Genomic DNA, 12,388 nt, shown 5'->3' on the forward strand with positions numbered 1-12,388 from the left:
GGGGCCGCGAGGCTAGCGCTACCCGTGCGCCTGCGTGGAACGATTCTGTGGCGAGTGCCGGCCGAAAGCTAGGTCCGGATTGCACGTGGAGGGCCGCCCGAAGGGCACTCTCGGGCCTTAACCCGCATTCTGGTGGGTCTAGAGGAAATTGGGGGACGAAGGGTGGCAGCACTGACCTGGTCTGGAACGTGGGGAGAGGAGCGCGCTACCTGGGTTTCAGGGGGAGGGCGTTCGGTCGGGCCTCCAGGGGGATAGCGGGGGTTCTTAGTCACGGGTGCTGAGTCGTGGGTGCTGAGTGAGTTGCGGGTGCTGAGTTGAGGTTGTGCCGTTTCCCACTATAATACGCCAAGCGTGCGTTCTGCCGTTCCCTCCGACACGCGCGACGCCACCTTCTTCCATTTCTGTCTGCCACAGTACCATGGGGCGCAAGTTGGACCCTACGAAGGAGAAGCGGGGGCCAGGCCGAAAGGCCCGGAAGCAGAAGGGCGCCGAGACAGAACTCGTCAGATTCTTGCCTGCAGGTAAGGATTAGTTGTGGCCTCCTGATCCTCAGCTTTAGCAGTATTCTGTATCATAACCTCTTCTCTTTTTTAGTTTCTGTTCATTTTCTATTTAAGTGGAATCTTCTCTGTATGAGTTACTAGGCGGTATGAATGAAACAGTCGTTTAGATTGTAGGGAACTGTTTAGGTCGTAGAGATGTGAAGACACGGACACAACTATTCATGCAAGGGAAGGTGTGATTTAAAACATTGTGAGAGGAAGGGGGATCCCATGCAAAACTGTAGAAGTTTTTGTTAAGCTGGGTTTTGAAAAATGGGTAACATTGTAGCAAGAGGAAGTAGTGAAGGGGAGGGGTCAGTCACTGATTTGCGTTTTGGAAGGGATGGAAATGGAAAAGCACGGATCTGGCTTCTTCATGCCGAGTGGTAGTCTAATGTGTGGAAAATCGCTGGGAGGTAACACTGGACTGGGAGTTTGTGTTGGGCATTGGATAAAGGATGCAGTTTATTGAGATAGTGGCAAGTCCTGGGCACTGTATTAAACTTGTTGGTCATGTTATATCACTTCATCATCTTAGAGTCCTGTGAGAGAGGCACTACTAAGGAAACACTTTGGGAGGCCGAGGCAGGTGGATCACCTGAGGTCCGGTGTTCGAGACCAGCCTGGCCAACATGGTGAAACCCTGTCTCTACTAAAAATACAACAATTAGCTGGGCGTGGTGGTGGAAGGCTGAGGCGATAGAATCACTTGAATCTGGGAGACAGAGGTTGCAGTGAGTTGAGATCACGCCATTGCACTCTAGCCTGGAAGACAAGAGTGAAACTCCATTTCAAAAAAAAAAAAAGAAACTCGTATACGGTTATTAAATAATGACAGGGCTGAGATTTAAATGAACTCCTTTTAATTAGTGTACTAATTCTCTTACCATGTTTATTTCCGTTCCCATTTATTTTTAATGTCCCCTGTAACTTGTTCTGCCTCGTTTTTCTTTTTTAAACAGTAAATGACGAAAATTCCAAGAGGCTGTCTAGTCGTGCTCGAAAGAGGTAAGTGTGGGTGTCAAAACTTAAGTAGGTTAAATTGGTACTGCTCATCTTTGACCACAGAGTTAATTCTAGACTCTCACATTTCTCTATGGTGGAAATGGCAGAGCCTGGAAGTATCTTCCAATTTCTTCACTCCTTGAATCTCTTGTGTCTTTTCAGGGCAGCCAAGAGGAGGTTGGGCTCTGCTGAAATCCCTAAGACAAATAAGTCTCCTGAGGCCAAACCATTGCCTGGAAAGCTACCAGAAGGTTGGTGAAACTAAGAGCTGGATGCTACATGAGGAGTCCTTTGGGTCCTGGGTAGGGAAGGACTCGCTAAACATTTCCGGAGTGAAAGGAACAGCCAGAGGACATTCTGAGGGGTAGAAAGTACAGGCTCCCAGGGTGTGGGGCCAGGGAATGTGTGGCTGCCATTAATTAGTCCAGGACTCTTCAAACCCTTAGCGATTTCTGCAGGAGCTGTCCAGACAGCTGGTAAGAAGGGGTCCCAGTCCCTATTTAATGCTGCTCGAGGCAAGAAGCGCCCAGCACCTAGCAGTGATGAGGAAGAGGAGGAGGAAGACTCTGAAGAAGATGGTATGGTGAACCACGGGGACCTCTGGGGCTCCGAGGATGACGCTGATATGGTAGATGACTATGGAGCTGACTCCAACTCTGAGGATGAGGAGGAAGGTGAAGAGGTGAGATTCATCTCTTTGGGCATTCAGAGAAGGATCCTTGCTATTTAGTTTCTTTCCCAGATTCTTGAGACTGTTTCTTAGTGGCAAGGATAAGCCTGACTAGAGGAAAGGGGTTTTTGTGCCCCATCACTGTTTCCCTACTGCCTTATATCCTCTCCCAGTGCACCTACAAGTTCGAAAGAGCTGTAGGATAGAGCATTTAAAAAAATCTAGAAGGCTCTCTTGGTGTAGATATGGGAAGGTGGACAATGGTGTGCTCCACTGATGGGCACAGAAATGCACTTTTTATAAAGCAGTTATCTCAGAACTTTGAAAAATTTGTTCCTTTTGGCTCGGTATGGTGGCTCACATCTGTAATCCCAGCACTTTGGGAGGCTGAGGCAGGAGGATTGCTTGAGCCCAGGAGTTGGAGACCAGCTTAGGCAACATAGGGAGATCCCGTATCTACAAAAAATTAAAAAATTGGCCGGGTGCAGTGGTTCACATCTGTAATCCTAGCACTTTGGGAGGCCAAGGTGGGCGGATCACCTGAGCTCCAGAGTTCGAGACCAGCCTGGACAATGTGGCGAAACCCCATCCCTACTAAAAATACGAAAATTAGCTGGTGTGGTGGTATATGCCTGTGATCCCAGCTACTCCCAGCTACCCGGGAGGCTGAGGCAGAAAAATTGCTGGAACCTGTGAGGTGGAGGTTGCAGTGAGCCGAGATCGCGCTATTGCACTCCAACCTGGGCAACAAAGTGAGACTCTGTCTCAAAAAAAAAAAAAAAAGTTAAAAAATTGTTTAAAAATTAGCTGGGTGTGGTGGCGTACACCTGTAGTCCCAGCTATCAGGATGCTGAAGTGGGAAGATGACTGGAGCTTGGGAGGTTGAGGCTGCAGTGAGCTGTCATCTTACCACTGCACTCCAGCCTGGGTGACAGAGTGAGACTGTCTCAAACAAAAACCAAAAACGTCTTCCTTTTGACATAGTAATTCCCTATTAAGGAAGATGATCCAAAATGTCAGCAAATGGTTCTTTACTGAGGTGCAGGAAGTTATTATACAATTAGTGTGTGGATGTATTGTTAGAATCGTATAGAATAAAAAGAGAAGGTCCCCATGTGCACCCCTTTCCTACATCCTCTTGTATCTGCAGGGTCATTATTAGGTTTGCAGGTACCATGTGGATCATAATGCCAAAAACTCTGGAAACTTCCAAAATATACAATATGCTTAACTAAGTTATGGTTCATGCATATGATGCAGTTAACACTGGTCATTATGTCTATGAAAATGCCTGTGATGTAACTGAAGTCTAAAAAACAAGAAACTTGAAAATGGATTATGTGAAAAATACTGAATAACTCAAAAAAAATATGGCAAAATGGGCCAGGTGCGGTGGCTCACACCTGTAGTCCCAGCACTTTGGGAGGCCGAGGCGGGCGGATCACCTGAGGTCAGGAGTTCAAAACCAGCTTGGCCATCATGGTGAAACCCCATCTCTGCTAAAAATACAAAAAATTAGCTGGGCATGGTGGTGCGCGCCTATAATCCCAGCTACTTGGGAGGCTGAGGCAGGAGAATCGTTTGAACCTGGGAGGCGGAGGTTGCAGTGAGCCAAGATTGCACCATTGCACTCCAGCCTGGGGGACAAGAGGGAGACTTCTCTCAAAAAAAATATGGCAAAATGGTAGTCAAGGGCAATTTTTGTCCTACTTTATGCATACAGGTATTTTTCCAGTTTTTTTTTTTTTTCTTAATGGAAAAGTGAAAAACATAATAGTAGAAAGAAAAATGTAATGAACCCTTTAATTTATTACTTAGATTTATTTTGTTTTGTTTTGTTTTTTGAGATGAAGTCTTTCTCTGTTGCCCAGGCTGAAGTGCAGTGGCTTGATCTTGGCTCACTGCAACCTCCATCTCCCGGGTTCAAGCAATTCTCCTGCCTCAGCTTCCCGAGTAGCTGGGATTTACAGGCATGCACCGCCATGCCCTCATTACTTAGTTTCAAAGTGATCAATATTGTGCCAATCTTGTCTTCATTTCTTTGCTCCTCTATTTCCTTCTGAGAGCAAGTGTTGGATTTTTATTTAGTGAAAAAATAAGATACGGAAATAGAAGTGCTACAAGGGCTGATGGAAGGGCAGGCCTGTATTAACAGCCCTTGTCTCTCTTCAGTTGCTGCCCATTGAAAGAGCTGCTCGGAAGCAGAAGGCCCGGGAAGCTGCTGCTGGGTGAGTTTTGGAAGCTATTGGGATGGAGCATAGGAAGCCACTGGGGTGGGGAAGCTGTGAGGAAGGAGGAGGTGTCTGTTTTGGTCTGTGAATCACTCTGTTCCTGGACCTGTTTCTAGGATCCAGTGGAGTGAAGAGGAGACGGAGGACGAGGAGGAAGAGAAAGAAGTGACCCCTGAGTCAGGCCCCCCAAAGGAGGAGGAGGCAGATGGGGGCCTGCAGATCAATGTGGATGAGGAACCATTTGTGCTGCCCCCTGCTGGGGAGATGGAGCAGGATATCCTTGCAGGGCAGAGTGAAGAGTTAGGAGGAAGGTGCTGGGGAGAGGGATTTCCAGGCCCTAGGACATCATGACACAGTTCCTTAACAGGCCCACATGCCCAGGCTCCAGACCTGCGACGAGTTCACAAGCGGATCCAGGATATTGTGGGAATTCTGCGTGATTTTGGGGCTCAGCGGGAGGAAGGGCGGTCTCGTTCTGAATACCTGAACCGGCTCAAGAAGGATCTGGCCACTTACTACTCCTATGGAGACTTCCTGCTTGGCAAGCTCATGGACCTCTTCCCTCTGTCTGAGGTACTGGATTGCCGAATGCCTCTTCTGCTTTGCTTTTCTCACCTCCTTACCCTGTGTAAGGAGGATGTTCAGCCCCCCTTGCCCCCCTCCTCTGACTGAGCTCCTTAGCCAGCCTCACTTATTCCCTGCTGTCTTGCCCTATAGCTAGTGGAGTTCTTAGAAGCTAATGAGGTGCCTCGGCCCATCACCCTCCGGACCAATACCTTGAAAACCCGACGCCGAGACCTTGCGCAGGTGAGGGGTGGCCTTTGAGGCTCGCTCATCTCAGAAGGGAAGTGACTTCTGCCAACTCCAGAGATTCCCCTGTGCTACCCTGACTGGGTGGGGCCTTAGAACCTAAGCATGATCCTGGGGGGCAAACCCAGAGGCCTGATGTCTCTGGCAGGCTGGGGGCCTAGGACCTCTGTGGAATGGGAAGTTCATACTGTGCTCTCTGTGACTAGGATGATGAGACTTCAAGATGAGCGTGCTGCCCCTAAAGAAATTGGAGGGAGATCATTGAGGAGCTGGGGAAATATGATTCCTGACTGCACAAAAAAGACACATATGCACAGTCAATATTTTAAACTCATTTCCAAGGGTTCAGGGGCCCCAGGTTAAAGACCCCTGTTCTAAAGTCAGTTGTTGGGTTATACGTGTTGTATATTTCCTGGTGTGAAGAAAACCTAATAATGTAATGTGCTATAACCAATATCATTAAATTTTTAGTATAGTGGAGGGGCTCAGCCTCTTAGAAAATCAGATGCCACTTCTAGGAAATAAAGTAACAGGAGGTGGCATCCTGCTCCATTGGGATGAAGTTCAGACCTTGAGTTAGGAGCCTGAGGTTAAGAAAAAAGGGCATCCTAGGATGGAGTGGGAGAGAGAAACTGCTCAGTGAGTCCATGATGACTGTGTTCGGAGTAAGCACTCTAGGAGTTGTGGGGCCATGGGCCATGTTTTTATGAACCATGTTTTTAATGTCTTCATCTGTTTTCTGGGTAGAGTAGCCTATGAGGTTATTAAAATCTTCATCCCTACCGGGCGCGGTGGCTCACGCCTGTAATCCTAGCACTTTGGGAGGCCGAGGCGGGCAGATCACCTGAGGTCAGGAGTTAGAGACCAGCCTGGCCAACATGGTGAAACCCCATCTCTATGAAAAATACAAAAATTAGCCAGGCATGGTGGTACGTGCCCGTTGTCTCAGCTACTCAGGAGGCTGAGGCACGAGAAAGAATTGCTTGAATCCAGGAGGTGGAGGTTGCTGTGAGCCGAGATCGCGCCACTTCACTCTAGCCTGGGCAACAGCATAAGACTCCGTCTCAAAAAAAAAAAATCTTCATCCCTCTTCAGGCTCTAATCAATCGTGGGGTTAACCTGGATCCCCTGGGCAAGTGGTCAAAGACTGGACTAGTGGTGTATGATTCTTCTGTGCCCATTGGTAAGTCTCCCCCACCCAAGAGCCCTTCTACCTCTGTCCCCGTCCCTACCGCATGTCACAGGGTGGTCCTCCTCCACAGGTGCTACCCCCGAGTACCTGGCTGGGCACTACATGCTGCAGGGAGCCTCCAGCATGTTGCCCGTCATGGCCTTGGCACCCCAGGAACATGAGCGGATCCTGGACATGTGTTGTGCCCCTGGAGGAAAGACCAGCTACATGGGTATGAGAGGGGCAGGCAGGTGGGATTCATCGGGCTGTCTTTTGAAAGTAGATGGGGTTGCTGACTCACTAGTGCTCACGGAACACAATGTGCAGGTAGCTAGCAGAGTGGTGAGGACCAGTTTCTGGAGTCGGCCTGGGTTCCAGTGTGCCACTTACTACCCATCTGACTATGGATTCTCTTTTGTCATCCTTAAAATGGGATGGTAAATGTGCTTGGGTTGGCCCTTGTATTATGCTTGGATTGTGAGGGTTAAAATGATGCATTTAGAAGTCCTTGGCAGTGTTCAGCACATAATCAGCAGCCATAACTTTTATTAAGCTGCTATCACTTAAAAGAAGTAATTTAGCGGCCGGGCGCGGTGGCTCACGCTTGTAATCCCAGCACTTTGGGAGGCCGAGGCGGGCGGATCACGAGGTCAGGAGATCGAGACCATGGTGAAACCCCGTCTCTACTAAAAATACAAAAAATTAGCCGGGCGTGGTGGCGGGCGCCTGTAGTCCCAGCTACTCGGAGAGGCTGAGGCAGGAGAATGGCGTGAACCCGGGAGGCGGAGCTTGCAGTGAGCCGAGATCGCGCCACTGCACTCCAGCCTGGGCGACAGAGCGAGACTCTGTCTCAAAAAAAAAAAAAAAAAAAAAAAAAAAAAAAAAAAAAAAAAGAAGTAATTTAGTATGTAGGACCAGATAGGTGTTTGGTAAAAATGGGAAAACCACATCGGTAGACTTGCTGATCACTAGTGCAGAGTGGATCAGCCTATACAGTAGGCAGGCTTGTTGGGAGTGAAGTTGCCTTGAGGTGATGACACTTCTCATGTGGATTCCTGGGCAGGAGGGTGGGAGCAGGTGTGGAGGCAGTGGAAGTGGCTGATGAGCACTGTTACTGCCCTCCCTTTAGCCCAGCTGATGAAGAACACGGGTGTGATCCTTGCCAATGACGCCAATGCTGAGCGGCTCAAGAGTGTTGTGGGCAACTTGCACCGGCTGGGAGTCACCAACACCGTTATCAGCCACTATGATGGGCGCCAGTTCCCCAAGGTGAGACTCGAGCTGTGTGTCTCCTGAGGCTTCTTCCAGTTGACCTTCTGCCTTCCTGACCTCAATGTTTAGACTTGACCCTAGTAAATAGTGCCCTGCTGGTTGCAGAAGAGACATATGATTCATCTGTATCTTTTCCCCAGGTGGTGGGGGGCTTTGACCGAGTACTGCTGGATGCTCCCTGCAGTGGCACTGGGGTCATCTCCAAGGACCCAGCCGTGAAGACTAACAAGGTGAGGAGTCAGGTGGTGGGCCTCTGAGAGGCCTTGGCTGGGTCCTGTAGAGCTGGAAAGTGAGATGGGGACACCCTCTGGGCTCCCCTCTCCTCCTGAGGCTGCCTTTGGGTCTCTTTTTGGGACAGGATGAGAAGGACATCCTGCGCTGTGCTCACCTCCAGAAGGAGTTGCTCCTGAGTGCTATTGACTCTGTCAATGCGACCTCCAAGACAGGAGGCTACCTGGTTTACTGCACCTGTTCTATCATGGTGAGACCTCCGCCATGGCAGAGCAGGGGAGGCTGGGCTGGGGGACTCTTTGCCCCTTAGAGCTCCCTTCAGCTCCAGCTCTGCTTTTTCCTCCCTTCTTTGTCTTCCCCCCACATCCAGGTAGAAGAGAATGAGTGGGTGGTAGACTATGCTCTGAAAAAGAGGAATGTGCGACTGGTGCCCACAGGCCTAGACTTTGGCCAGGAAGGTTTTACCCGCTTTCGAGAAAGGCGCTTCCACCCCACTCTGCGTTCTACCCGACGCTTCTACCCTCATACCCACAATATGGATGGGTTCTTCATTGCCAAGTTCAAGAAATTCTCCAATTCTATCCCTCAGTCCCAGACAGGTAAGTGATCTTTCTCTACCCTTCATCACCACCTTTGCTCTTTCCACCTTTTAGGAGGCTTTATGGTGTGACAGGAGGGAAGGGAAAGGAAAGATTCATGCATCCCTTACTCCAGCCTTTGCATGCTTGGATGAGAGAACCCTCTCATTCCAGCTAGAATTGCTTTTTGAGTGCTGGACCCCATGTGAATAGGCTAAAGTGTTCATATGGATGGAGGCCTTTTCCTTTATTCTGCCAAGTGGCTGCAGTTGTTCAGCACTAAATGCATTCCAAATGCAGGTTGTGGTTTCTTTTCCTTCTTGGCACAGGGTGGACTTACTGGTACTGTACCTCTGCTGGTCCAGCATTCTCAGCACTGGGTTGGAACAGAGCTCCACAGAGCTTTGTAAGCAGTTCTCTGAGCCCTTCACACTCATTGCAAATTGTTTTCTCAGCCATCTTGAGGAGTCTGGCCTGGATCTCAAGGGAAGGGTGGGGTTTTCTGAAACAGCCTTGAGAGCGCTGCTTACTGGGATATAACCCTGGGTTTAGTTGGAAGAGGGAGAGAAGTGCTACTTTAGAAATAGTAGAATTTGTCTGGGCATGGTGGCTCATGCCTGTAATCCCAGCACTCACCTGAGGTCAGGAATTCAACATGGTGAAACCCCGTCTCTACTAAAAATATAAGAATTAGCTGGGTGTGGCCAGGCGCAGTGGCTCACGCCTGTAATCCCAGCACTTTGGGAGGGCAAGACGGGCAGATCATGAGGTCAGGAGATCGAGACCATCCTGGCTAACACGGTGAAACCCCCCGTCTGTACTAAAAATACAAAAAATTAGCCAAGCGTGGTGGCAGGCGCCTGTAGTCCCAGCTACTCGGGAGGCTGAGGCAGGAGAATCACTTGAACCTGGGAGGTGGAGGTTGCAGTAAGCCGAGGTCATGCTATTGCATTTCAGCCTGGGCAACAAGAGCAAAACTCCATCTCAAAGGAATAGTAAAATTTGCTGTAACTTAAAAAGTACGTATTTTAATTATCCTGCACTTCATCACAATCCACGTGGAAAAAAACCTCTCTGATTTAAAAAATAAATAGGCCAGGTGCGGTGATGGCTTATGCCTGTAAATCCCAGTACTTTGGGAGGCTGAGGCGGGAAGATCACTTAAGACCACGAGTTTGAGACCTGTCTGGGCAACAAAGAGAGACTTTGTAGTTCCAGCTACTCTGGAGACTGAGGTAGGAGGATCCCTTGAGCCCCAGGAGTTTGAGGTTGCAGTGAGCTATGATGGCACCACTGTATTCCAGCCTGGGCAACACAGTGAGACTCTACCCCAAAAAAAAAAAAAAAAAAAAAAAAAAGAAAAGATAAATAAAATAAAGCCTAGTGCTTCAAATTCATTTAGAAGACTCCGCGAGGCCGGGCGTGGTGGCTTGCGCCTGTAACCCCAGCACTTTGGGAGGCTGAGGTGGGTGGATCACCTGAGGTCAGGAGTTCAAGACCAGCTGGTCAACATGGTGAAACCCCATCTCTACTAAAAATACAAAAATTAGTCGGACATGGTGGCGCACACTTGTGATTGTCAGGAGGCTGAGGCAGGAGAATCGCTTGAACCCAGGAGACAGAGGTTGCAGTGAGCCAAGATCACACCACTGCACTCCAGCCTGGGTGACAGAGTGAGATTCCGTCTCAAAAAAAAAAAAAAAAACCCCAAAACCCTGAGATTCATCTCTTCCTTATAGCGTCTTGTTACTTCCTGTCCTCAAGAGGGCGCAGCTTCCTGTAGAAACCTTTTGGCCCAAGGATAGGCAGTGATTTTTTTGTTTTGTTTTGTTTTTTGAGACGGTGTCTTGCTTTGTTGCTCAGGCTGGACTGCAGTGGTGCAATCTCAGCTCATTGCAACCTCCACCTTCCAGGTTCAAGCGATTCTTGTGCCTCGGACTCCCAAGTAGCTAGGATTACAGGTGTGTACCACCATCCCTGGCTAATTTTTGTATTTTTAGTAGAGACGGTTTCACCATGTTGGCTAGGCTGGTCTTGAACTCCTGGCCTCAAGCAATCCACTTGCCTTGGCCTCCCAAAGTGCTGGAATTACAGGTGTGAGCCACCATGCCTGGCCTATAGGTAGTGATCTCTTAATACAAGGTTCAACTAGGACTTGAGTAAAGGCCAAGTTCTATTAAGTAATGGGAATTTAGGTAATCTGCTCTTAGGCACTGACCTAATTGTGTGGAGCTCCTGCCCAAGAAATGGCAATTCTCATATTTTAATATGAGAATATTAAAGTATGGTGATAAGGCCCATTTTCTGATACCATCTGTTTAATTTTAACCCCAGGAAATTCTGAAACAGCCACACCTACAAATGCAGACTTGCCTCAGGTCATCCCCAAGTCTGAGAACAGCAACCAGCCAGCCAAGAAGGCCAAGGGGGCTGCAAAGACAAAGCAGCAGCTGCAGAAACAGCAACATCCCAAGAAGGCCTCCTTCCAGAAGCCGAATGGCATCTCCAAAGGGGCAGACTCAGAATTGTCCACTGTACCTTCTGTCACAAAGACCCAAGCTTCCTCCATGTTCCAGGATAGCAGTCAGCCAGCTGGAAAAGCTGAAGGGATCAGGGAGTCAAAGGTGACTGGGAAGCTAAAGCAACGATCACCTAAATTACAGTCCTCCAAGAAAGTTGCTTTCCTCAAGCAGAATGCCCCTCCCAAGGGCACAGACACAGAAACACCAGCTGTGTTATCCCTGTCCAAGACTCAGGCCACCCTGAAACCTAAGGACCACCATCAGCCCCTTGGAAGGGCCAAGGGGGTTGAGAAGCAGCAGTTGCCAGAGCAGCCTTTCAAGAAAGCTGCCTTCCAGAAACAGAATGATACCCCCAAGGGGCCTCAGCCTCCCACTGTGTCTCCCGTCAGTTCCAGCCGCCCCCCACCAGCAAAGAGGAAGAAATCTCAGTCCAGGAGCAACAGCCAGCTGCTGCTGTCTTAGGATGGTGGAAAACTAGACTGGGGTGGCTCAGTGCCATTGTCACCGGGTTGGAACTCTTGCCTCTGTGAGGATGCCTTCTCCACTGTGCATACCCATGAAATTTAATACACGTTTTACAACCTCTGGCCACTGAGTATTTTTGAGGGAACTGGGTACTGCCTTTGCCGCTTTAAGGGTAAAGGTGGGAAGGTGGGACTGGGATCTTCTGAGGAGAGGGAATGGTTGGGTGCTACTGAGAAATAAGGTCAGTTTTAGGCTCCTGCATCCTTGGGTCTTCCCAGGAAGGGAAAGCCCTAGAGTCAGAGCTAGAGGTGATTGAACTCCGGGGAGAGGAGGGCAATAGAAGTGTAGGGGAAGGCCGGGCACGCTGGCTCATGCCTGTAATCCCAGCACTTTCTGGGAGGCCGAGGCGGGTGGATCACCTGAGGTCAGGGGTTCGAGACCAACCTGGCTAACATGGTGAAACCTCGTCTGTACTAAAAATACAAAAAATCAGCCGGGCGTGGTGGCGGGCGCCTGTAATCCCAGCTACTCGGGAGACTGAAGCAGGAGAATCGCTTGAACCTGGGAGGCTAAGGTTGCAGTGAGCCAAGGTTGCGCCACTGCACTCCAGCCTGGGCGACAGTGAGACTCGGTCTCAAAAAAAAAAAAAAAAAAAAGGTAGTGTAGGGGAGATGGGCTTGCCACCAGAACCCATGGGGTACTGGAGGTCCTGGGCTTTACGCCACCCCGGCTGGATTCCAGGCGGTGGCTCCCCTCATCCCCGGGCTCGGCCTCAGACCCGAAAAGGTCCAGGGTCCGGTCTCCAATTGGAGCCTGTCATTGGCTTCCTCTCGGCCCGCCCCCTGACCTCTGCCCCGCTGCCGAGCCACCTGATTGGTCGGCCCTGTCCCG

The 12,388-nt window shown here is 49.6% G+C and overlaps 1 protein-coding gene across 3 annotated transcripts; it reads left to right on the top strand.

The window, feature by feature from the left end:
- Window positions 1-8: 8 nt before the first annotated feature.
- On the top strand, window positions 9-11,619 carry NOP2 (NOP2 nucleolar protein). 3 transcript variants are annotated; one of them, XM_055280941.2, is made up of 17 exons: window positions 9-132; window positions 415-521; window positions 1,505-1,550; window positions 1,710-1,798; window positions 1,994-2,229; window positions 4,089-4,187; window positions 4,390-4,445; window positions 4,565-4,722; window positions 4,822-5,021; window positions 5,166-5,255; window positions 6,354-6,441; window positions 6,521-6,661; window positions 7,559-7,698; window positions 7,842-7,931; window positions 8,060-8,182; window positions 8,303-8,531; window positions 10,845-11,619. In XM_055280941.2, the coding sequence occupies exons 2-17, from the start codon at window positions 419-421 to the stop codon at window positions 11,492-11,494; spliced, it is 2,538 nt and encodes an 845-aa protein (XP_055136916.1). In that variant the 5' UTR covers window positions 9-132; window positions 415-418; the 3' UTR covers window positions 11,495-11,619. The 3 variants fall into 3 exon arrangements, with proteins under 3 accessions (XP_055136916.1, XP_055136918.1, XP_055136919.1); XM_055280943.2 differs by lacking the exon at window positions 4,089-4,187; XM_055280944.2 differs by lacking the exon at window positions 4,089-4,187 and having other exon boundaries at window positions 2,006-2,229.
- The last annotated feature ends 769 nt before the right edge of the window (window positions 11,620-12,388 follow it).

The sequence above is a fragment of the Symphalangus syndactylus genome, chromosome 5 (assembly GCF_028878055.3).
Source record: "Symphalangus syndactylus isolate Jambi chromosome 5, NHGRI_mSymSyn1-v2.1_pri, whole genome shotgun sequence".
In the NCBI taxonomy this organism is placed as follows: Eukaryota; Metazoa; Chordata; class Mammalia; order Primates; family Hylobatidae; genus Symphalangus; species Symphalangus syndactylus.